General features: G+C 45.3%; 1 protein-coding gene across 1 annotated transcript in view; it reads left to right on the top strand.

Annotated features, from left to right (window-relative positions):
• The window catches only part of LOC147691845 (forkhead box protein N2-like), an 83047-nt gene that overhangs the window by 34035 nt on the left and 23148 nt on the right, over positions 1 to 25864 (top strand). Inside the window, exons 3-4 of the mRNA XM_086938123.1 lie at positions 15824 to 15927; positions 17368 to 17441. Of these exons, the coding sequence (XP_086794249.1) occupies positions 15824 to 15927; positions 17368 to 17441 (178 nt within the window). The remainder of the gene's footprint in view (positions 1 to 15823; positions 15928 to 17367; positions 17442 to 25864) is intronic.

Below are 25864 nucleotides of genomic sequence, written 5' to 3'. Positions count from 1 at the left end.
TTCTTGGGAAGGCAACATAAGTGGCATGTTTCTGCTGCCAGATCAACGACTTCACACCCAGCCATGGACACCTAATCCCAGCGCCACAGGGAACATCATAGAGTTGTAAAAAGTTAATGATACTTAAAATACTGATAGCTTTAAGAAAAAGAAGGGGTTTCAGGACCAGCAGCCTCAGCCCGGCCGATTGAATATGAGGGAAGATTGGGTGAGCGATGGACATTGTGAGCCAACTGAACAGTGGCCCATCCCAAGGAATACACCCGCAAGCATCCTTTGCAGGTCCATATCACAGTGGCAGGGAAGAGCATAGAAATGCAACAGGAAGTAATACTTGTAACAGACTATCCTACCATCATCTTGCCTACAACAAATCAGCCATCAAAGATAAAAGTAAGATAAGGAATTATATAAAATGAAACTCATTTAGTGTAGATGTTTCCTCCACTGAATGTAAGGCAGAGGAAAAAACAGAACTAATTTCCATACATACCAGTCACAACAAACTCTTCTAGAAAAACGCTGCTGCTTCCAAAATCATGAATAAACACTAAAAAACAGAACCTAGCATATTCTTTTCTTTTCCTATAAGTCTACTTTGACGATCCTGCACGTCTGGGTGTCTCTCCGCCAGATCCATCTCGCTTGCTTGATTTTTTTGTCCTCTCGACCAGCGCCGAACTGTGTGAGAAGACAGAGAGAGCTCTGGGTGCCGGAGGGTAAATGAGACTGCCGTGGAACAACCCAGTGGCAAAATAAACCCATCTGGGTCTGTTCTCTGTCCTACCTCTATATGAGGCTCAGGGGACAAGGAGGTGGATTTAGCAGAAAGTAGGGTCGAGCTCAGCATGGTCAGAGAGGCGGCCATTAGGTAGGATGTCTACACTTCTCTTGAATTTGTATTGCTCAGGCTTGAGCATGGACGTCCACTTACTGAGCTAGAATGTCCATAACCGGTCCCAGGATGTTTGTTTCCGGTCCAGGGAAGACATGGATTGGCAGTTCGGGCTGGACTGTTCCCATGAGGTACAGAGTCAGACTGATTTGCATATGGGCATGTCTGAACTGGGGTGGTGGAGTGAGCTAAAGAGTGGTGATGGATTAAACCCCGATCAGTTGACTGGGGATGAGTGTTTGATTTGCTCAAAGGCTCCGTCCATCATCCCCTTTGGTATCGCTTTGTTCGCCATAAGTTGGCAGGGTATGCCCAGACGTGGGTCCCTTGCTCGCTCTACCACTGGATTCAAGATAGCCTGGCTGGTGAGGATTATGAATCCGAAACCGGTCCCAGGATGCTTGTTTGCGGTCTAGGGAAGACATGGCTTGGCAGTTCGGGCTGGACTGTTCCCATGAGGCACAGGGTCAGACTGATTTGCATATGGCCATGCCTGAACTGGGGTGGTGGAATGAGCTAAAGAATGGTGATGGGTTAAACCCAGATCAGTTGACTGGGGGTGAGTGTTTGATTTGCTCAAACGCTCCGTCCATCATCCCCTTTGGTATCATAACTGGTAGCAAGCACGGTCTGTCGTCTGTCAACTTCCTGAGTGGCATGACAGAAGCCTGACAGGCTGACAGAAGCCTGAAGAACATGACAAGCTTAGAGGCACATTTTTCCTTTTGTGTAACTGAGGACTGCACATAGCCTGGACAAACAACGTCACATACAATGAGCCTAAAGAGACGGATTAGCTACACCGAGGGCCTCGGCTTACACAAAAAGTTCCAAAATGTAATTCACAATTATCACTATAGGCCTAGACACCTTGCTCTGTTGTTTTGGAAAACAGAGGGGAAGACAATGAGGAACGTTTTTCACCAACGGGTATTATCTCATAATGAGTTACCCCAAAAGAACAGAGTGGCTTGAGGAACAACAGCACTCAACCAGAGAAAAAACACCATGGGGTATCCCAGCACCTTGAACCTAGGTACAAGGTTACTTCTTACATGTTTGTCTATAGCTCACCACTGTGCAGCCAGAAGTGACAATGCATCTGGTATGGCCAGAGTGCCATGGCTACCTTTAATAATATAAAGCAGGAGGAGCTATTGTTAAAATACAGGCCAAGTGGACTGGAACCTACAAAGCGGTCCATGGCTTATAGAAGGAAACTATGCTGAAAACCTCAAAGACTGCACTGGGCTTACCAGGTATTTCATGTCACTGTGTTGAAATCCTACCATGAGAGGCCTTTATTCCATGTAAATCAGGGGGAGCAGACATACATGAAGGAAGAACCCATGTAGTCACAGATTTGCTCAAAGAGGCCAGGGTTTCCCCATAGGTAGCAGTCATTGAAAATCCTGAGGGCTTACCCCTTTTCAACAAAGTTACCTAGAGCGAGACATTCTTGGCTCGTTGTTCAGCACGGTTACGGGGAGTTTACATGAATATAGTATCTTATAAAGATTTGTATAGACCCGCCTTGCCACTAGTATGGCCATGTAGTTTTGCCTGAGTTTGTTTAGAAGGTGTGGATAATTCGGTACCACCCACCCAAGCCTTGCTTCTGTGAGTGCCCTAATTCTGCCAATGAAACAGCACAGTTTGAAACCCAGAAGATACTGCAGCTGTGTGTGATTTTGCCCCCTTGCCCTACCTAGTCATGTCTAGTAGTGCTTGTTCCTAAAGGAAATGGGGTTGGGAAGGTCTGTCTAATACAGGGGTCTTCAAACTGTGGGGCGCGACCCCCAGGGGGGCCGTGGAGCGATGCAAAGGAGGTCGCGCCTTCACAGTGTCACAGCTTCAGCCCCCCTCCTCCCCCATCCTGTGTCTCAGCCCGGGCTGCTGCAGTGCAGCTCGCGCTCCTGAGGCCTCGGCTGGGTAGTGTCTGGAGTCTTATCTCCGGCCCGAGTTTTTCACAGGTCTTTAAAGACCATTAGCATATTTACATGCCTTTGTTAACTGATTACCAAAGCTTAGTTTTTTTTTATGGTTCCAGTACCCCCTGGGCCCCCACTCTGCCTATTCCTTGCATTTGTATTTTTACACTTACTGCTGTAGTGTGAAAATGCATTTAATGATAAGAAATATAAAGTTCGGTTGCCAAAAGAAACATGCCTGCTATGTGTTGTTTAAAGATCCTGCAGAGACCTGCTCTTGACACTAAATTGAGTCATAAATAAAAAAGTATGTATTAATTAGTGATGTGACTTTTCTGTCTTTATTTTCTTTAATTATTAGTCATAGATCATTGAGGCAGCCCTAGAACACAATTAAAAGTGCTTCCTATTTATATTTGCTGTTCTAAGTATTCACAGATAAGTGCAAAAAATACAGCTGTATGTGACTGCTTATTTCTGGGCCATCAAAATAATGAGCTGGTAACCCTAAACATTAGACTGTAAGTTTGTTGCAGGATCAGCACAATATTTATTTCCTTCACCCTCGAACCCTGATTAATGCCATTATAGCAATAGTTTAACTTATATCTGAAACCCTACGCTTCAAGTTTCTGGGATTGCACCTTGCTTTCAAACTACTCACTTCTCATTCTCGCCTTCACTTTCACGGTCACCCTGCACTCCCAGCGATCACAATGCACTCACACTGATAAGCATGCACTCATAGCCATCACAATGCACTCACACTGATCACAATGTACTAACACTGATCACCATGCACTCACACTGATCACCCTCTCACCCTGCACTCACACTGATCACCATGCACTCACACTGATCACCATGCACTCACAACATTCACCTGCTCACCCTGCTCTCACAGTGATCACTCTGCACTAAAAATTCGCTTGCATTGTTCACTCTGTACCTCACCATGCAGTCACACGAGCACACTTCTCACCCTGCACTCATGTGACACTCCACTCACCTGTCCCCCCCTTACTGCTCAATCTGTAGCTCACTCAAACAAGGCCATCACTAACCATGCACTAATTCGTCCCACTATGCACTTACAGCCGAACCCAAATTCATATGGTCACCTCACTCACCCTGCAGTCACTCCTTTTACCATACTCTCACACTGTTGCATTGCTCACCGTGCAGACACATGGGCACTCTTGTCACCCACACAGTGCAGAAGGTTAAAGTGCCTGGTACAAAGAAGATGTACCATGCACATCACAGAACTGAGTGTGAGTAAACTATGAGTAGCGCTATAAAAAAAATGAAATGTTTGTCAGACAGGTGCTATAGAGAGATGAGGTGTATTGTTGGTGAGTGGGAGTGAGGGAATTCATGGAGAAGGTGGAAAGACTGTTGCACCGTGTGCGACCAGTGCTTGGACAAGCCCTGGCTGGGAGTGTTAACCCCGCCCCCCCTCCCCGAAGTTCGGTCTAGTGGATCCCCTACTTCTGCCTATTATTTACATTTGTAGTGCGCTACTGTTACCAAAAGGTGTCCTGGGGCTAATAACCATCAGCCTGCAATGTGAGAGAGGGATCCGGGGTTGGGAGAGGAGAGAAGAGAGGGATGGAAGGAAGGGGGTGAGAGGAAAGGGGCATGGGTAAACTGCTTAACTCTGCACAAGACCACCACGGTTTGAATGCACCCTTGCTGCTCCCGGCCATGGCCAGGTGAGCTTCTAATGTGGTAGCGCGTATTCCTGCGGATTGAGAGGCCCTTCACAGAGGTTGACTAGACATCTTTTTGATGTTAATTGCTGTATTTTGGTTATAAACTTGTACTGATGGGGTGAAATCTTTCCTCAGTATTACTGTGTTTAAAAAAATTCTAAATAATAAAGCAATGCTACCCCAAAATACGCAGCATCACAGAACATTATTTACATTTTCTACTCGCACAATTTAGTGAAGCCTGTCGCATAATTTGGTCCTCACCTTCCTCATAACCTAGAGCAGACATCTTCAATCTGTGGGGCGTGACCCCCAAGGGGGTCCTGGAGTCCCGGGAAGGGGGTCGCGCATTCCCCTGCCTCACTTTGCCTGGATTCGAAAACATTTGCTTTTGTTTTGGAAAAAAGACAACCCTCCTGAGACAGCAAATGACGCTCGTTAAAGGCTTTTTCTGAGTCGAGTCGAGTCAAGTCGAGTCTCCTGAGCTGTGTAAATGTTTCGTGCCAGGGCGCCTAAAAGAAATGCAAATGTGCCCCATTAGTTTATCTGCAAGTGTGAAGAGTGCATGGTCCTTCGCCGTAGGTAAAGTTTATTTCATAACAACAATATATTTTTCACTGGATAACAAATAAAATGTTCATGTCGATGGATAATTCCTAAGCTGGAAAAGATATGCAGAATTTTCCTGCAAGTTTACCGTTTGTGAAATTTTGCAGTGCAAAATGAAACTGTGCAGTAAAAATACTGTTCTGTGTGCAGTGTCCCCTATTAAGAACAATTGTGTTAGTGTTACATCAGGATGTGGGTGTCTTAAAAGTGTCATAAAAAGTCCAGCCGTTCACATGGAAGTGATGAAGATGAAAACATTGTAACATTCCTTTTTCCAGACACCTTAGCAAAGGTGGCAAAATGAGTCCCTCAAGCCGCATACTCCGTGGGCAAGCATTCCTTGCATACATGTCAACATAAATTGTCATTATTGTAGCAATTCCGTGAGCATTTAGTGAGGCTGGAGAAGCCTATGTTGTTCTCTTGGTGTCACCTCGAGCATACCTAGCTTCAGTCATCAGTGCCACAAGAATGCATTAATGAAGCACTATTTGTCCCTGACCTGGTCATCGGTGAACACCCTGCTTTTTTATAAACTTCTATTGCCCTCCCCCTCCTACTATCCTTTGGATAATACGCAAGACACTGCCCAGACAACGTGTTAGTGACAATTGCCTAAAACACCCAAATGCACTAATATGGACACCATGCATGCTTGAAAAAATGACCTCAGAGACAGTTCTTTAAACATTGAATCTGCATGAGAAACATAAAACAGACATTCCTTTCCCTCATAACAGAAGGCAAATCGGATCCAGGACAGACCAGGAGTAAAGGATAAATGGGGACAGACAAAATGGAAGACATTTCATTGGTAACATAAGCATTGATGATCCCTCAACAGAGTAAATTAAACTAAGATACTGGGGGCTGGATGGCACCTTGCTGGTTGTGGAGCTAGGAGCGTTGAGGGTCAGCGAACGTGCTGCAAAATTGTGTGTTTTAAAGTCAGTTTACAAGAAGGACGACAAAGTGTTTGTGGTAACTTCACCTACAACTAAACCGAAATCACAAGAAATACCTGTAAAACCTCAGGCACTTAAAAAATCCAGGTGAGATGCATTACATTCTTGTACCTTAAAGTCAGTTTACAAGAAGGACGACAAAGTGTTTGTGGTAACTTCACCTACAACTAAACCGAAATCACAAGAAATACCTGTAAAACCTCAGGCACTTAAAAAATCCAGGTGAGATGCATTACATTCTTGTACCTCCTCCAGTGGGCTTGTGGTGGGACATGTGCAGGTGCTGCTGTCAGGGCAGATAAAACAACAGACTTTTGCTCTCTCGAAAAACATGTGGGTTGCAAATCTGTCAGCTCCAATTCACAAGTAACTGGAAGGAGGTGTACAACTAGCAAGTCACATATTACACAATTTATTTGTTAGCATGGACGAAGGAGGAGGGGCTAGGAGTGGCATGGGTAGTGATTGGGTAGTGTCTAGAGGATTTAGTTGAAGCTTTGTGGTGCGTGGGGGCTACTGCCTCTGCCCCTCATAGTCTGAAACCTTGTTGGACTCAAACCTGCATATTCAAGGGTGGAGGGGGGGGACGGTGACCAGAATTTGAGAAGGGAAAACCGAGACAGATCGGACAAAAAAGTAGGACTAAAGCCTTCAGTCTCCCCTAATCCCACTGTGTCTTTGCTGAGAGCAGGCAGCGACCTCCTCCTGTGATAACTGGTAGAAACGAATACAATATGTCATACTTCAGAGGCTCGTGAAAGGAGAGAATACCTAAAAATGTAGCCGTGCAGTAAGACTTGCCCTTGGACTCAAAAACCGGGACATAGATTAGAAATTAGCAAAAGTGTTGGGAAACCTGGACTGTCCAGGGAAATCCGGGACGTCTTGTCTTGTCGCCCTAGGGCAGACGTCTTCAATCTGTGGGACGCGATCAGTGCTTGGAATGGAAAAATTGAAGTGCATGTACAGCATTTCGCTTGAGAAGTACCGGTACTCTTCCTCTCAAAATATAAAAGTGCCGCTCTGGCGACGCAAGCGTCTAAAATATATCTATGAGGTGGAGCAAAGTCACTTTCCATGGCCTCATAGATAGTCAGTAAGACAAAGCAGGGGAAGTTGCTGGCTTGCCTAATTCTGCATCAAGGAGGTATTCCAAGTGCGCTGCATGGGTGTTCCCATGCAACACCCATGGATTTTGATGCTGTCCTATATTTACAAAATCACTTAAACCTGAGGCAGCACCAAAAATGTATATATCCCCAGTGAAAACATGTCTCCTTATTTTTTCCTCTTTCCATGTCTGCTGCATTTTTCAGCTCACATAGAAAGAGGGAAACATCTCTCATGATTGTATTTGTGCAGGAAGGTGCCCTTCCTGCACAAAAACAATCCTGCCTACATTGGTGCTAAGCAGCAATTTGTGCGCCAACGCAAGAGGAAAGGTCCTGAATTAACCGTATTTCATAAATATGGCGCATTCCTGCCTTTTCACATTGGCGCGGTAAGAAGACTGGTGGCGCTGCCCAATGCCAATTCCTCATAAATGAGGCCCTTTTGTTTTTAGCTACACCTCTGACCTAATATTATTTCCCTAATGTAAAATTATTTTGTGTGGGAATTGGGGGCGTTTATGGTTGTCGATAATGAGGAGGACCAGGTTCTAGAAACTTTTGTCAGAAGGGGGTCCTTACTCCTAAAAAGGTTTGACAAGGGGGTCTCGCATCAAAAGGTTTGAAGACCTCTGACCTAGAGGTTTAGAAATTTTTGTCAGGAGGGGGTCCTTACGCTTGAAAATTTTGACAGGGGGGTCTCGGCATCCAAAAGTTTGAAGACCTCTGGTCTAATACAACTGGTCTTCTTGATCGCCGAAGGAGACGGGCAGCTTTCACCCAGAACCCCCTAATATTTGCCATGATGCTTCTCAAAAGCCTACGGGAACAGGGGGGTTTCCTCAGAATTTAACAAAAGTGAGTTGCAATCTTGGAAGGCTATGGAAGAAATCAAGGTATTCAGCACACAAGAAAAACAGGCACTAACAAAGCCAATAGGTTTGACTTGAAGCAAGGTTTTCAAGCATGTGCCACATTAAAAGAAAAAAACAGGAAACTATTAATCTTATTGAGACAAAGAAAATGTACTACTAGATTTGATTTACTTTAGCCTGAGCGCTACGGGTAAACACACAAGGATAACCTAAAAAAGGTCACAAACTGTAAGACTAGCATTGGAAATGCAGTAGGTCTCGCATTAGGAAAGTTTGAGCGATTGGTATTGTAAATGACACTTTTTTTATTTATGTGTTGGTTTTGAAAATAGCAAAATGAATAGCTTTGTCAGTTACAATGTCAATAGTTTTAACTTTCGCAAATGTGACACCTATAGCATTTGTAATGCAATGTGTGTTGTATTTACGTGACTTAGATGTATTGATAGTACAAATAACAATGGCTTTTAATTTTGTAAATAATTAATACTGAAATAAAATGTATTGTAATTTATAATGGCAATAGCTTAAACGGGCGAGGGGGGGGCAGGTTTGATTGTTTCTGAGCAGAAGCTTGTAGCCCTTTTACATTGACTTGCAATTGTTTAATGTTAAAGATCTAATGCAGCCCCTGTGCTTAGATGCTGGAACTGCGTTAATTAGCATTGCTGGCGGGCGGGGGAGGGGGCGGAGCGGCTTCTATTTCCTTGTTAACTGAGACATCTCAAGGCCCCGTTTTGGCTTGTTTAAAAAAAAAAAAAGTTTTGCGCATGGCTGCTGGTCCAATTGTTTCATTGTGTTGTATTTGCTTAAGAGGCTGCAGGGCGCGTGGAAATCAGCATTTAGAATAGTGTACAAATTATATCTGTGGTTTAAGCCAAGGGTTTGCCAGAGGTTAAAAGTCGGAAGCAGGCTTTGAAATGTGTTTTCAAAGCCCCGAGCAATTGGCCGGGCAGGATGGGTTGTGGGGGGAGAAAGGATTCAGGACGGCAGAGAGAGGGGGGGGCGAGGGGGGGGGCAGGTTCTATAGTCGGAGTTGAGCTAGTTCCAAGGTTTGGAGCAATGGGGTTGAGAAACAGCATCCTGGGTATACCATCCCTCAGCAACTGGAAGGATTTCAAAAATGAAAGGGCTGTGTTGTTTTGATTGTTTCTGAGCAGAAGCTTGTAGCCCTTTTACATTTACTTGCAATTGTTTAGTTGTTTGTACCTTTATAAATTCAAAACAGCCTGCCTATGTATTATGTGTTTCCAGAGGAAGCAGCCGTATCTGCTGTCGGCAACAGAAAGTCATATTTTCTGTAGGCACCACTACGAGGAATTAACAATGCCCTTTGTAAAACATACTTCGCAGTGTACGCCTTATGGGGCGAATAAACCGTGCATTTTAAAGAAAAGCGGCGATCTCTTCCCTACAAGCTACAAGCTATAGTATGTTATTGCAGAGGGGTGGGTTAGAACACCACTGCAGGAGAGCGACCATAGGCGAGGCTGCCTGCTCCCGGACCCTGTTCTAGGGTGTGTGCTGTTCATCTACAGCTCCTCCCCCACCAGAGCCTGAGGGATAACATCCACGTCTACAGAAAAGGAAGGCGTGCGAGCCTCTGCCCGCCCCCGATTGTGTGTTTCCGTGATTACAGGATGCATGAACTGCCACACGTCACTGGCCGTTTAAAGCACAGGAAAACCGTTCGTACCAGGGAAAATGCATGAAGGGGGGGGGGGGCGCACCTCAGGCATCAGAGAGCGGCGAAATAATTTATGGCTGGGGAGTTGCAAAGACCGTAACACGGCGGGCAGGGGAGGGGGCGGAGCGGGGAGAGGGGAGAGGTGCAACACGGCAGGCAGGGGAGGAGAGTAGGAGGAGGAGGGGGGAGGAGAGTAGGGGAGGCACGACCTAGCGGCCGTGCAATCAAGAAGTGAGGGGGCGGAGCTGGGGGAGGCTATGTAAACTCCACTGAAGGCGGTGTTCGTACCAGGGAAAATTCATGAAGGGGGGGGGCGCACCTCAGGCATCAGAGAGCGGCGAAATAATTTATGGGACCTTTTTACTTTTTTCAAGAACCCGAGGGGTTTTAACATATGGCTGGGGAGTTGCAAAGACCGTAACACGGCGGGCAGGGGAGGGGGCGGAGCGGGGAGAGGGGAGAGGTGCGACACGGCAGGCAGGGGAGGAGAGTAGGAGGAGGAGGGGGGAGGGGGGAGGAGAGTAGGGGAGGCACGGCCTAGCGGCCGTGCAATCAAGAAGTGAGGAGGCGGAGCTGGGGGAGGCAGTGAGAGAGAGTAGGCAAGGCAGGCGGCTGGGGGCATGTGCACGCGCTTTTAAGCTCAATGCGCATGCGCATTGAGCTTAAATTTCTCGTGCACTGCAAGGAATCGCCACGATTCCTTGCAAGTTGGTTAAAGAGTGGATAAGCCCCCATAGTCTCGCAAGCTCGATGCGCATGCGCATCGACAGGCGAGACCTAAAAAAAGGGCATTGGCTCTCAGCACTGTGCTTTTTTTCTTACACGTAATTAGGGGAAAAGTGGTCATCATTCAGGGCGGGAGAGCGAATGTTTGAAGCCGACTGACCTCTGCCCCATGCTGTATGATGTCATGGTTGCAAATAGTCTGTGAATGACAGATGAACAGACCAATGAATGAAGAGAGCTGACCCAAAGCCTCTGTATGTATGCATACATGAATTTATTTTCTATTTATTCTTTTTTTTTATTACAAGAGGCTGGTAAAAAAAAAAAGGTAACGCTATTCCTCGCCAAGACCTAAATATTGTAAGGCAATAAAAATAAAACTGTAAAAAATACCTTATAATCTTTTTGATTTTTAGACTCTATCACGAAACACAGTAGCTTACTTCAGCGTGGGGGAAACAATTGGGTTTCTTTTGCTGATCTCTTTTGGAAGAAGGGGATAAACTCAGGCAATACAATATATTTATCACAATATGGAAATGAACTCTGGCAATACAATGTATTCATCATAATATGGAAAGGGTACACAGGGCTCTGACCGCACACCATCACAGGTGTAAAATAAAACAAAATAAACAGAGGAAGCTAAATAGCATGAATGGGAAAGAAGAGTTGATAGGGTTCTCCTCCATAGCAAAAAAACAAAATATGGTGTAGAAAGAAAAAAATACCTTCGTTGCAAAATAAGTATTGCAAAACATGTGCGTCGAAAGAATTGCTATTTTTAACTTCTGTCGACATTTGCACAAATGTCCTGGAAAACATGCAATTAAACGAGCAAAAGAAAAGAACTTGCCAAGAGAGTGAAATAAACCTCAGCAGCAAGAGATTAAACAACACATCTTGACGGGCAATATAAAAGTACAAATCACTGCACACAAATGATTTCAAGAAACAGAAATGACAATGTATCTGTGGCCAAAAGGGGAATTTATTTATTCATAAAACAGACCAAGACACACCACTGCTTGGAAACACTATAATGTAGTATTCTTCGCACTGGCCTCCACATGGTTTTCTGGCGACTACTTTCAAACAGTTTCTAAGATTAAAAAAGACTCAGGTCTATTCTGATTGGCTGATAGAATCCTGCAAAATGGAAATTTATCTACTAAGCTTGACAGACTTCCTGTCGCATACCACCAGAAAAAGCAAACAGGTTTCTCCTGAGGGCCTTGACCCAGATATCTTTAAGGAAGCAGGTGTTGTGCGACTGGTAAAAATATCTCAGTTTAAAAATAGCGACGCCAAGCAGCTGTAAAACTACCCCAAAGCCTCCCTTCTGTGCTACAACATCGGAAAGAGTGGTGAGAACACAGTTCGGGAGCTGGAACTCACCTGTGGGACTTACAGCGGGCTATGCAGAAGAAAGCATCAGGCGAGACCTCCATTAGTTTAAGGTCGAGGATTGGCCTATATTTGAAGGTCCACCCCTATTCTTCTAACGTGATTTCAATCTGGCTCTCCCTTACCCGATAGTACGTTTTTCAAGAGAAATACTTTTGCATTTAAAAAGTTGACACTTTTTTGAATATGCAATGTTATCCAGTGGTAGGAAAACCATCTATGATATTCAAGTACAGTATAGCAACTTATGCGTCCAATCTCCTAGACTTAAGGTGAGTGTGGGGCAAGGTCCAATGTTATCCTATGGGGGAAGAACATGTACTGCATTTGGGCACTTCAAAGCGACTTAAGGGACCAAGCTCCTAGACTTAAGGTATGTGTCGGGCAAGGTCTAAGGCAGCACCAACAGGTCACCTCAGGAGACACTGGGGTGGCTGGGTGCAGAGGTGCTTTCCAGCATTGGGTGCCCAATGTTACCCTATGGGGATCAGTCTGGTAGAAAAGTTCTGGTCTCACAATGCCTGGGACTTGGGACCCCTTTGGTCCACTTCTCCGCAGGCCAATGGGTGACGGATGCAGAGGTGCCTGCAGGTGACAGATTTTCATCACAGGGAGAACTCGCGGTAGAGGGGGCTTGCAAACAGAGGCTGCAGGCGGCGAAGACTTCATAAGGGGCAAAACCAAAGTGGGCTCTGTCTCTTGAGGGTTTGGGGACCACTCTGACACTGTTGGCCTACTTCAGCTCGGGCTAGGAAATGTGGGTGCAGTGGTGCTTTGCAGCGTTGGACTTTTGCGGTTCCGGAGTCTCTCAGTTTTCTTTGGGGTCCCTGCAGGATGCAGGGGAGTGGCATCCCTGCTCTGCAGGAGTCCATGAGCCTTTATTGAAGGCAGGCAAGTCCTCCTAGGTTTTGGAGGTGTAAACAGCATACAAGATGAGACGATTTCGGCGCAATTAAACAGGGAAACGCAGACAGGCCGGAAGGGCCTAGGTCAAGTCAGTTGCACTTCCTTAGTCTTTGCTTATTATAGGTCATCAGTGTCCTGCTTCTTCATAGGTCATCAGGATCTGATTCTCTGGTGCCAAGGTTCTCCTAAATACTGAATTGAGGGGTGTCAGGGGAGTCTATAGTGGTAGCCAGTCGACTACCTACCCTTGGGGTCACTACCACGGCCGGACTGGGAACCAAAACCAAAACCGGTCTCGTCAAACAGCTCGGCCGGCCCCCGAAGGGGAAGAGGGGGCTGATTGGAAGCACCACTCCTGTCTCACTGCTGCCACTCTTGTTACAGGGTGCTATGCTGCAAAACCACCCCCTCATAACAAAAACGGCTCCCCAGGGCTCCAAAACCAGCCCCCACCCTGGCGGCCCACCAGGGAAACGCCTGGAACCCGCTACAGTCAGTCCAGCCCTGGTCACTACGCCCCCTGTACGACACCTTCCTGGGGGGGAGTGGTCATATCCTTGTCCCATAATTCCTGATTTTGCCATCACCAATATGGCTGCCTTTGAGTCGTGCCTACTTCAGGTTATGCTCCCTTCGGGGTGGTACTAGTCTGGGGTGGGCATACCTATTAGACTAGATAATTCTCTTACCTGTCCAGGTGGCAAAATGTCTCTGGACACAGGAGGTCAGCTTCTTCTCTGGGGAGAAAAACCTGATTCACATATCAAAAGCGGTAGGCACTTTGAAGTTTCCCTGCCTTACAATGTTAATCAAACATACCAAGATTATGGACGGAGTGCTGACATTTTTCAACCACTCACCCCCAGTCAAGAGATTTGGGTTTAATCCATGGTTCTTTTGCTCACCATGCCACCCCAGTTTGGACCCAGCCATATGCAAATCAGACTTAACCCTGTTCCTCATGGGAAAAGTCCAGCCCGAACTGCCAGGCTAGGTCCTCCCTGGACCGGAAACAAGAATCCTAGGGCAGGCTAGCTTAAATCCAGTGGCCACTTAGGGTGAACATAGCAAACACTCACCCTAAGTGGCCACGGGTATGCTCAGACGTGGGTCCCTTGCTCACTGTGCCACTGGATTCAAGCTAGCCTGGCTGATGAGGGGTAATACCCCGAAACCTACCCCAGGATGCTGGTTTCCAGTCCAGTAACCTGGCCTGGCAGTTTGGGCTGGACTGAGGAACAGGGTCAGACAGATTTGCATATGACTGGGTCCACACTGGAGTGACATAGTGAGCAAACGAATGATGGATTAAACCCAGGTCTGTGGCTGGGGGTGAGTGTTTGAAACATTTCAGCACTCAGCCCATCATCTTGTTGTGTTTGGTTGGAATGTTAATCTGCAGGTCATCCTGTGGGAGGAGGTGAAAGCACCCACTTCCCAAGAAGGCTCAGTTTATGGGCCCAGGTGAGCATAGACTCTCGCCCTTGGAGGTCAGACACTTGTCTCTGATGGCAGGCTGATGAAAGCCAGTCAGTCAGCACCAGAGGGCTGGTAGGTTTTTAGGGGGCGCCTCTAAGGTACCCTCTCTGTATATGTATCACTGAATCCATCACTGACATCAGTGTGAGTTTATCAATATGAGATGTTTGATACCAAACACCCCTCTTTTCAGTGGAGCCATCATGTAGTTTGGAAACACATTTTCACCAGTGTCCAGCACATGTTTTAACAATGGCTTATCTGTTCACTCGTACCGGGGAACTGGTCAGCATAGGGGCATATCTGCTGCATGTAATATACAGCACTCTGCCTTAGGGCTGTAAGGCCTGCTGTAGGGGTGGCTTACAAATAGTACATGCAGTGTTACGAGGACCATGGCACCCAGGGATGTGTGGCATGTTATGTTTTTACTTTTTTCTGTACCAAGACACGCAGCCTACAGTGGCAGTTTAAATGAGCTTGGCGAGGGGTCCTTCAGGGTGGCACAATTAGTGCAGCAGCCATTGGGGACTCTGTTTAGAGCCTCAGGCCCCAGGTAACAGGGGTACAGTTTACTAGGGACTTACAGAGGGTACTAAAGGTATTGCAAATTGGGGGAAACAATTGCACAGTTTTGGAAAGGAGACCTGGCACTTGGGACCTGCTTAGCAGGAACCAAGTACCTTTCTAGTCGAAATCACTTCAAATACCAGGCAAAAAAGTGGAGTAGGGGTGACCATGTCAAAAAGGGCACTTTCCTATGCATATTTTCAGTTGTTTTCTTTCAGAATCTTCCTATGCACATGCTTCCATTCAGACTTGTATGGATCTCGTTGCTGATCGGTCTTTGATTTTGCTCTCCACACTGATGTGAATTCTGCCTGGTACCTCATCTAACCACCCACTTCCCATTCTTTGTCATGGAAGCCATCTACTGCAAAATCAAATACAAAGTAGTTAGACTTTCAAACACATGGAATGTCTATCAATACTTGCCCATTAATTTTATGTGATCATCTCCCACAATGTTGCCAAAACTGAAGCCGTTTGTCAAAGTTGTGGGCGACGACATTGCCTGTTAGGCTTCTGACTCTCCCATCCTAATACAGAATGTCTGCTTTGCTAGCCTGAGACCTCTACTAGGCTCAGTCACACATGTCCTGACCTATGCAGTCTACCTTTGTATCCTGAGATGTGCAAGTTGTCCACTACTAACTTGCCTGAGGTCCTTTACTAGATGTATGTCAACCCAGCCCTGACCGGGGCAATCTCCATTCCTAGCCTGAGATCCTTTGCTAGAGGTAGGTCACTCCCACACTATCCAGCGCAGACTTCTTTCCTAGACTAGGTCCCCTCCCCCTGTAGGTGTCCATCACTCCCACATTGAACAAGGTAGTCTACACGCATAGATTCCTAGGTGACAATGTCACTCCAACATTGGGCCCCAATTGACATCCACTTTGCTGCACGCATTCAGGAAAACAATCCTAAGTTATTTCTCTTATGCTCGTGTTCACAGATTGAGGGCAAAGGCTCCTTGTGGTGTGTGGAGCCAAAATTTCGGCACCTGCTCATAGACGGGCTGAGGAAGAACTGGTGTGGACAAAACTGTGACACGTCAAGGTAAGGGCAGGGGTGTGGTGCATGAGCATCTGTTGGAAGCAGCACAGGTAGTGAATATGGATCTGCAAAGAGCAGTGCTAGTATGTGCTGGGAGTCTGCGTGGGATGTTGCGCATATGTCTATGGAGGAAGCTGTGCAGCAGCTGTAATAATTGGGATGCAAATGCCCTTCATGAAGTGGTACAAACAGTCTTCAGGGAGTGGTGCAGGGCCGGTAAGGGAGTCGTACAAAACACCTCAAGGTTGTGGTGCAGAGGGTCTGCAGGTAGTGGTACAGAGGCACAGGGACATCTTAAGGATTTTGGGGGCCCTGGGCCAAACATATTTTGGGGGCTCCTGTTCAGAACAGCTTGAATTGAATTTATGATACAATTTCAGCTCTTTCATGCCCTCTTCGACTAGGTCTCTGACAGTGCACAGACACACACGTCCAATGTCTAAATGTGTTTACATCTAATATTCAGGGAAAGTGATGTGTGTTTTCAATATTGTAACACAGCAGAAGCTCACTAATATTACTGCAAATAATCTCTGTAACACCTATCTATTTCTCATATGTGAGGTCCTGTTTTGATCTAAAAAAACTTTTTTATGTATGTTGCATGAAATATAAGCAAAACATTTATTTGCAAAATATATGTAATAGACTCACACATCACCCACATTAAAATAAAATAAAGGAAAAGGGTGTTTTAAACAATCTATTTAAGAATTATTCAAGGTAATTTGGGCAAGACTCTCTGCAGAACATAGCTGGCTCTATCAGGGGTGCTCCTTGAAAGTCCGGGTCCCTGGGCCAGAGCCCACTTTGCCCTTTCCAAAAATCCACAGCCGGACAGGCCGTAGAGGGCACTGGGCCGGTTTTGTGCCAGTGGGGGCCAGTTTTGTCACTGAGGGCCGGTTTTGCAGCAGTGCTGCAATTTCGGCCCCCTGTCACAAACGTGGGAGTGGTGCTTCTTGCCAGCACCCCCTGCCTCCCCGCTCCCAGGCCTGGTCCAGCAGCAGTCTGCCAGGGCTGGTTGCTGTTCCCAGTCTGGCCCTACATAATTCTCAGCAGAGGCACTGGTTTTCTTCAGGCAATGGGTAGAGGGAAATGCTGGGAGTCATGTAGGAGTCTGTGCACCAAGTAGTATAGGAGTTCTCCAGTGAATATTGCAGCACTCAATACAGAATATGGAGCCTGCTCTCCCTAAGTAATTGAGGGGGACCTAGTCTACTAATGAGGGTTAAGATCTCACCTTCAGGACTAGGGTGGTGAAGTCGTGTTGGTGAGTGTCCCTGGTGTGTCCCAGTATTGTATTGTATTACATGGTGGTGCAATAGATTTCTGATGCTCTGATGCCCAGTGCAAGTGCCTGTGTTGTTGCCCCTTCTTACTTCCTAACCCTATTCTGTCCTCCCTAATAATCTGATGGTCTTTCTTCCTGCCCTTTTATTCTAGACAAGGTGCTCTGAGCCAGATCCTCCTGGGCCCTCCTGCTGACGAGCTGGAAGACAGCACCCCCAACGAGACAGGTACCATCTGAACGATTAGGGTGGAGTAGGAGGTAGAGCGGACATAGGCATAGGAAACTGTAAGAAACAGAGGTCACCCTGCAGGCACCAGTGAAGAGTGAATGCATCTCTTTAATTTGTAAAGAGGGGTGCTGCACCCTTAGTCCTGTGGAGAGGGAGGAGGGATAAGCTCTCCTTAAAGTGAAATGACCAATAATATCACATTGTGCTGCACGCCCCCACCATGGCTGGGGCCCTGTGTCTTTGCTCCAGGCTATTCCATACACTTTCAATGGAGCCTTATGACTTTTAACTCCCTGGGGGATCTATGTGTCTGAAAGTTGCCCTAGAATCTTTGGTGCTCTTAATTCTATGACACAGGTCTCCCCTCAGTTACTCTTTGGTCCATGTATCAAGATCTCAAAGACGTACGAATGTCTCTGCTGGGTTGAGGGGGGCGCTTCCTGCTTTGACTGAAAACAAACTTAGAGGCGAGAAAAATGCAATATTTTGTGACAACTTTTTATGTAGCGCTTTTATCTGTGGCTCTTCACGTCATTTTTGTATGCAATTGTTACTACGCAGTCTAATTTCATGTTAATGCCTTTGACCCCTTGGAAGATGTAAAGCTCAGTTGATCATGAGGGATCTGAAATCGTGACCTACTGGTTACAAACAGATTCCCACATGGAGCGCTTAATCCACAAAGCTATACTAAAAGACATACGCCGGGTTTCAACGCTAAACTATAACATATATGAGGCATAAGGAAAAGGCAGTTCATGAGATGCATAACAAAATATTCGTAGCTAGGGAACTAGATAGAATGTTGTCTAGGTGACTTTACAGAATACTAGACTATATAGAAAATAACCTACCCACTCCCATTATAGTCAGGTGTATAATAGCTTTGTGATGTAACTTTGCGCAACATAATTTAATGTAATATCATTGGCATTTCATACACTAACTAGCCCCCATCTATGTGTAGTGCCCTGTGACCCTCCTCTCACATGGATTCTGGTGTTCATCCCCGCTTGGCCACATCTGAAGGACAGAAATCAGTTCCAAAATCTTACACCCTAAGCAAAATAGGTTGCTGAAAGTGAGAACTTCATAAACCATTAAATAAAGTCGAAGTCATGACAATAATTCCAAGAACACCTTTAAAAAAACTCTGAAACAATACCCCATGCAATTAAGATGGAGGTGGAAAGTATAAAAAGTTCCATCAACAACAAACATGATGGTGTGAGAAAAAGAAAACAATAAAAACGAATGGCAGCGTTAACAAAAATGCCCATTGCAAACTAACCTTACAATGCTAAATGACGCTTAGAAATACATTAAATGTGACTTAATTTTTAAAAAGTGAACCTCCTCCAACTATAACTCCTTTTTCTCGGGGGCAGAGTGCTCTACAGCTCTGCTGTGAATCCGCCTTATGTATAGAGCCATTACACAAGACCTTTTAATCTTCTTAAATGTGTGAAGGCAGATTTCATAGTCTGTTATCTGAAATAATCTCAAGGATGGCAGGTCTGCCATAGAATGGTAGACCCGCCACTACTCTCTTCCCCACCAGAAGAGGTTCCCACAATACAAGTATAATCTGTTTCCAAGAGAAAATGTTTGCTAAACCAGCTGATAACTTTAAATTCTACGGAAGTCTAATAACCCCTCATCTGTTATGATATGTCTTTGTACAATAATTGTATTTTTTACATTTATGTTATATCGAATGCACCACATTTTACTATTTTGTCAAACATGCTGCCTTAAGATGAATTTGTATTTTTGCCTGGGGTTTTCAGCACTAATGCACCTTTATAATTTACTGGTACTATCCTACACTTAGGTGACTCTAGAAAGATATCCTGATCCTGGGAACATATGGGTGCACTATATCCTCTGATATGTCCATATCTGAGGGGTGGAGAACAGAAAATACATCTTTTGAATACCATAATTCAAACAAACACAGAAGCACCACTTCCCTTAATCCTTTGTGGCAAGATAATCAGGTCAACTAGAGGTTGCCCCCCCCACCCCCATAGATGATTTGGGGTGGATACAATCTAAAGACATATAACTTCGCTAGCTTTAATTTCAGCTCTGTGTTTCCATTCAAAAGAACAGAACATTACATAATCACTGAAGGTGTTCTGCCTCTGTAAGAGCCCCTTTCCATTGTCGCTTTCCTCTTTCTCTTTACCCCGCGCCGTGAAACTAGAATGCTTATATGTTGCACATTCCAAGCAAATAAATACAACAGAAACAGGTAAGTACAGATAATAACTCCTGTGAAACCTGTGCATATCTGATATCCATAAATCCAGTGACACAAGGGAATACATATCTTGGTCTGACTATTATGCTAACATTTTTCTATTTAATGGAAGACAGAATCGTCAGCTCTATATTTATATTTGGTATTTAGCTCTATAAAAAAAATCGCTGCACAACACATTATCTTTTGTAGTTTCATGAAAGGGTAATAAAGAGCAAAGCAGTACTGCTACCCCTCAGCTGATTTTCTAGGAGGGATAGTATTAGATAATATATACATATACATTTATTATCTCTGCTTAGAGATTGGTGGTTATTTTCCAATTAAACAAATGGCTTTGGCCTAAGTGCTAACCACCCAAAGAATATTATGAGATCTAGCTTATGTGAAGATGGAGGCAGAGATCGCTGTGCAGGGCTATGCATGTCTGGCACTCATTACATTAGCAATTTCTTCTGTGATACAGGTCTAAGAGAGTCACCAGTTCCATGCAAATTCTATTGAAAAAACAAAAAACAGGATATGTTCAAGATGGCGACGAGGTATCAATAATATTGCCGTCCGTTGCCATGGCAAATCCCGATCGATTCAGGGTATAGCCCTTAAAAAGAGATTGTGTGCATCTGAATGGCACTAAATTATTAATGCACACCATGCCTCTGTGCCTGCTGTTATTGCGGGCCAGTGCCTCCCTTTAAGGATTGACTGGTGCCAGGTGTGACCTGTGTGTTTGTCTGGCATTGCTACTATTTTAGCTGCTTTCAAGATAGAACGATCCTTAGGCCAAAGCCTAGATCCCATATGACTCCTATTCTCAAATCTTTGCACTGGCTCTGAATGAAACAAAGAATTAACATTAAAGCCATGGTGATATTCTTTAAAGCACTCCATGGCCAAGGAGCCAAGTATCTCAGGGAGCGCGTTATCTGCTACATTCCAACAAGGATCTTAAGTACCTCTACAGCAGATCTTGCACGCCTCCGCAAAATACGCTTAGCGCGTACAGAGGGACGATCCTTTGGGTTTCTGTGTGCACAAACATGGAACAGCCTACCCGCCTCTTTGAGAGCCTTAGCTGATTTGGCAACTTTCATAAAACCCCTTAAAACCTGACTTTGAGGCGCAACCAGTGCTCTGCATCCTGCGACTATGTCCTTCCTATCCCTGATGTTCCATCCTAGCGCCAGGCCACTATACTTGGAGTGGCTGTTTGTGCTGTATCAAATCCTTTTATTTCTTTTCATTTCATTTCATTCAAACCCCTGCAACGTGGTAAGGGTCCTGATCTGAGTACTACGAGTAATAGAATGAAAAATAGTTCCCTATTTGTTTAGCAACTGCAACAGTGTCGAGAGGTATGCAGCACAGAATTAACTGAAAACTGGCTCCTTCTGTAGAGACCTGCTAGTGGAAGGAAATCAGGTAAGCCACCTGACGTGGGAAGCAAAGTGGTCCCCTTTTTCTTCACGGGGAAGGTGGTTCCATGAGGTTGGCATGAAAGTTTCTTCTCTCTGGGCTGAAGTGGCTTTGCCTGGCTTGGTACTGCTGCTGACGTCACTGGAGGATCCAGTGGCCATCTTCTCCAGCAGTAGCTGGAACAAGTTAGAAAGGACTAATTACTTTGCCAGTAGAGGGGACTTCTCTGAAGTTTTGGCTGCATAATATTGAATCTGAAACGTCAAAAAATTGCATATATGCAGTAAAGTATAGGCATTCTTCTCATTTTATTGAAGATCTCTACAGCGGCTAAGAACTATTTTTTGCCTGCTCCTCTCATACTGGCAGTTTTATTTGGAAATGCGAGTGCAATCTGTAATGCCATTCCCACTTCTTTTATACATTCCAGCTTGTTTTATACATCAATTGCCTAATCAAGGGCCTGTAAACGGCTCCCGGCTGAAAACATTCATAAGCATGAAGGCAAGCTCACCATAATCATGGTGGCTGATTTGATTCACTGTCACCTTCAGCTTTGGAGCTCCAGCAATTCATCACTGAGGGCAGCAAATAAGTACGCAACATAAAGTCTAGGTTACCCGCGGGAACCTACATTACTCTTTTTCAATCGGCAGCGTACCATATTTTATAGAGTTTTACATAGCGCGAACTTGATCCGAATTGGGTATCAGAGCGCTTTACATAGCCCCAGTTGCATTACATGAGGACACATTCATGTTTTGTTCGGCACGGTAAGATTAGGTGATTTGCCCAGAATCACAGGATGTTCAGCGTCATTGCCGAGAATCGAACACAGTTCGCCAGATTCGAGGCTGACCACCCTAACCGTTAGGCTAACTACTCTCACCATAAACAGTCCCTCTGCTTTTCCTTTTTTTAAATGTCTTTGTATTAGCCACCTTTCTGTAAATTGTAAAAATTGTAAATTGATACTTGTATAGCGCACTACTCACCCGCAAGGGTCTCAAGGCGCTTGTACGAATACTGCTGTGGAACCCGTCCTGGCTTTAGAAAATGAATTGTACGAGAAAGAAACAGAGAAAGAGTAATGAAGATTATCCCAAGTAATCTAGATATTGCGTCTTCCTAATTTATTTTATTTATTTCAAAAGTTGTATATAGAGCAACATGACCCTAGAGGGTATCAGAGCGCTTTACATACGTGTTACGGACACATAGGTAGATAATTGTGGGAGAAAAGCAATGATATGTAGAAATAACAGCATGTACAAAATGACATAATAGAGGCAGACATTGGGTCCATACAATTGCCAAGTAGCAAATTAATCAGCGGTGCATGATAGGAGGTACATTCCGCGTCGACTCCTTCTTCCTTGTACAATTCCTTTAATCTGTGAAGTCCAACCACACACACCAGTTGAAGGAGTACTAACATACATAAAACGACAGTGATTAATTTGTAAAAAATAATAAGTGCCAGGGCCCTCATCAGTTGCCTCTGCCAGCTGCCAATGACCGCATCAACATCCTACTAATCATCACACCCTTTAAAGTGTGACAGTTCCAGCCCCCAAAGATATAACAAAAAGGCCTAGGTGGTAGGTATTAGTCATTTTCTATTGTGTATTGAATTAATAAACAGATGTTGTCCTTATCTCTAAATTCTACTAACAGTGCCACTCTGTGCAACAGACTGTCATAAGAGCCGGAGCTGCCAATTATTTGCCGGTGCTGAGCACCATAAACTATTGGCTTAAATTAAGCACTGTAAAACCAAGATGAACAAGTTACTTACTTTTAGTAACACTCTTACTGGTAGATATTCCATCTAGTCGCAGATTCCTTACATTTTGAATGCTCTCCAGGCGTCAGACTATATCCGGAAACTTTTTAGCAGTATCTCCACATGCCAACAGGTGGCACTTTGCGGCTCCACACGGACACCGTTCCGCTCTGGAAATGACATGCAGGGCCTATATAGACGCTACTACTGCGCGCTGACGTCAGTTGGTTTGGGGACTGGCCGCGCCACCAGATGCAGAGCCAGTGCTGGACTGGGAACGCAAACCGGCCCTGGCAATGAAGTCTGACCAGCAGTGGACGGGGGTGTTGGTTGTGGGGTGGGTGCTGATGGTAAACACTGCTGTTGCATTTGCTGAAGGGGCCGATATTGCAGCACTGCTGCAAAACCGGCCCCCTGTACCAAAAACGCCCACACTGGTCCAAAACCGGCCCCACCCTTCCGGCCCACCGGGAAAACGTCCAGTGAACGCTAAGGCCAGTCAATCCCTGTGCAGAGTTACAAAAGCAAACTGGTAGTGTGCGGATTTCTAGACTTAGGATCTAAATAATGAGCAGAGTCCAATCACAGAACGGCGAGGATAGGTGGTCGATGCGGAATCTAGGGCTAAATAGAGTCTCAACTGGAAAGACGTTATTGAAGGTAAGTAACTTGTTCTTCTGATAGAGATTTCTTGCCACAGATTTCTCACCTTTTGAATAGATACCAAAGCAGTGCCTATGTGGAGATGGGTTTGTGAGTGGAATCAAACCAGAAGTCCCACCAGATAGAGCGGGCAAAATGCCTCTCTCTTCGGACATGACTGTCGAGACAATAGTGATTTGTGAACATATGGAGGGACGCCCACCTAGCTGCCTGGCAAATGTCTCGGGAAGGGACTCTGCATGCTAACACAGAGACACCAGCTTTGGACCTGGTACAAGGAGCATGATGTCCTTCTGGAGGCTTCTTTTGAGCAATATATAGCAGATCTTTATGTAGAGCACAATCCAATGGGAGATTGCACTCTTCTGCACTGCCTTGCCTTTTATCCACCCAGGGTTGTTTGGTACAATCTAATTAGAGGCTCAGCGCTCTCGTGGGATCCAAGCAATGGAGTCTCTCCTCCTCCTTAGAGGGGTGAGGCGGAGCACAGAATGCCAGCATGATGATGGTTTGACCGACGTGGAATGGTGTCACAAATTTCAGCGGGAAGAATATGTAGGAAAGTGGCTCTATATATACTGGACCAAAGTAAGGTACAGTGTGTATAGAGTCCACAGTCCCCAGAGGTTGAGCAGAGGCTAAAGTTAGATATAACCTTACTCTCTAAAGTAGTAGCTTGGTCGAGCAGTAAGGCAGTATCAGAGGACATTGTAAAGCATTTGTTGTACACACTGAGTCAGCAAATGGTCTCACACACTCAAGAACTGAACTCTAGGCCAATTGTTTTGCATCAAAAGATATAGTTGTTTTATTTTAGAACCAACAAGGTATCAAAATATACTTTATCAGAATGGATTACTTTAGTTAAATACTTTTCAAATAGGCAATAGACATTTTGAATGCAATAGTTACAGTTTGTTGCAATAGGCAACACAAATTCAAACAAAATGCAACATTGAGCTCAATGGGAATTTTCAGTTAAATGCAATTAGTTACTTTGTAGATTACTTTTCTAACAACAGGACTGGATCCTAGATTCAGTCCCGGGACATGAGCTGTAAACAGTTAAGTAAAAACATGTTGGTTACGGTAGTGATTTTTAGGCAATATTGTTGTATTTTAAAAGTTGACATTTAGAAACTTTTTCAGTTGAAATTACCAATGTAATCCTATGGAAGAAAATTCAATTTGCAGGTAAAGTATGTTCACGTTACTTTTGTAATCCAGTGCTGGACTCCTAGGTTCAGCACTGGGACCTCTATCTAAAACAGGCAAGTAATTACGTTTTTATTATTGGCATGATTTTTAGAAAATATTTATAAGTTTCAAAAATCGACACTTGGAAACTTTTTCAGCAAAAAGCAGGCAATGATATCCTATGGAATGAATTTCAAGTTACTGGTAAGTAAGGTTTGAATTTCTTTTCACGGTTAGTACTGGGCTCAAAGATGCAGCCTTGAGGTCTCTCCTGATAACAGGTGAGTAAATCGGAATTCGTAGTTCGGCTGATTTTAGATGAATATTTTAAAGTTCCAAAACTCCACACTTAGAAGAATTTCCAAGTGAAACCAGTCAATGTTATCCTATGGAAGAAAAGTGAGTTATCGGCTTTTAGGTAAGTACTCGACTGGCAGAGTTAAGGTTCTGGGCACAGACTCAGGGGTTTCCCAGGGTCAGGTAGGTACAGTTGGTACACCCTCAGTGGTACAGGGGCAGCCGGGTGCAGAGGTAGGTAGGCCCAATGTTATCCAATGAGAGGCAGGGGGCCTTCGGTTGGTGGCTGCTGGCTAGCAGGCCACGCGGCTGTGGAAGCTGGGGTCCTGGTCACTTGCTCAGGGCAAATGGGGAAGTAGAATAGGACAAAAGTTGCACTGCCAGGGGCACTCGGGCGGCTGGGTGCAGGGTGCTTTTGAGCCATCGGGCGCTCAATGTTATTCAGTGTAGATCTTGAAAAGGGAACAAATGCTGCAGGCTCGGGACAGAGGATATTCTGGAGCGACCAACACTTCAAGGGGTAAGTTGGTATCTTGGAGGGTAGGTAGGTACCCCGGAGTTGGGCACAAGGGGCCGGGAGCGCCGGTTGCAGGGGTGTCTTTTGGCGTCAGGAAATCTTACCTTCTGCTGGTCGCGGTTGGGGGTCCCTGGTTCTGAGACTGCAGGCGTCGTGTGGATCGCCAAGGAGGGTCCTTGTGCACTGGATTCCAGGTCAGAATCGCCGGGGGGGGCGTCCTCAGGGTCTTTGTCCACTCGGGCACAGGCCGGGCTCGGCGGGTGCAGAGTGGGCTGGAT

This window comes from Lissotriton vulgaris, chromosome 9 (assembly GCF_964263255.1).
Source record: "Lissotriton vulgaris chromosome 9, aLisVul1.2, whole genome shotgun sequence".
Classification (NCBI taxonomy): Eukaryota; Metazoa; Chordata; class Amphibia; order Caudata; family Salamandridae; genus Lissotriton; species Lissotriton vulgaris.
This window is presented reverse-complemented; position numbering and strand designations above follow the sequence as displayed.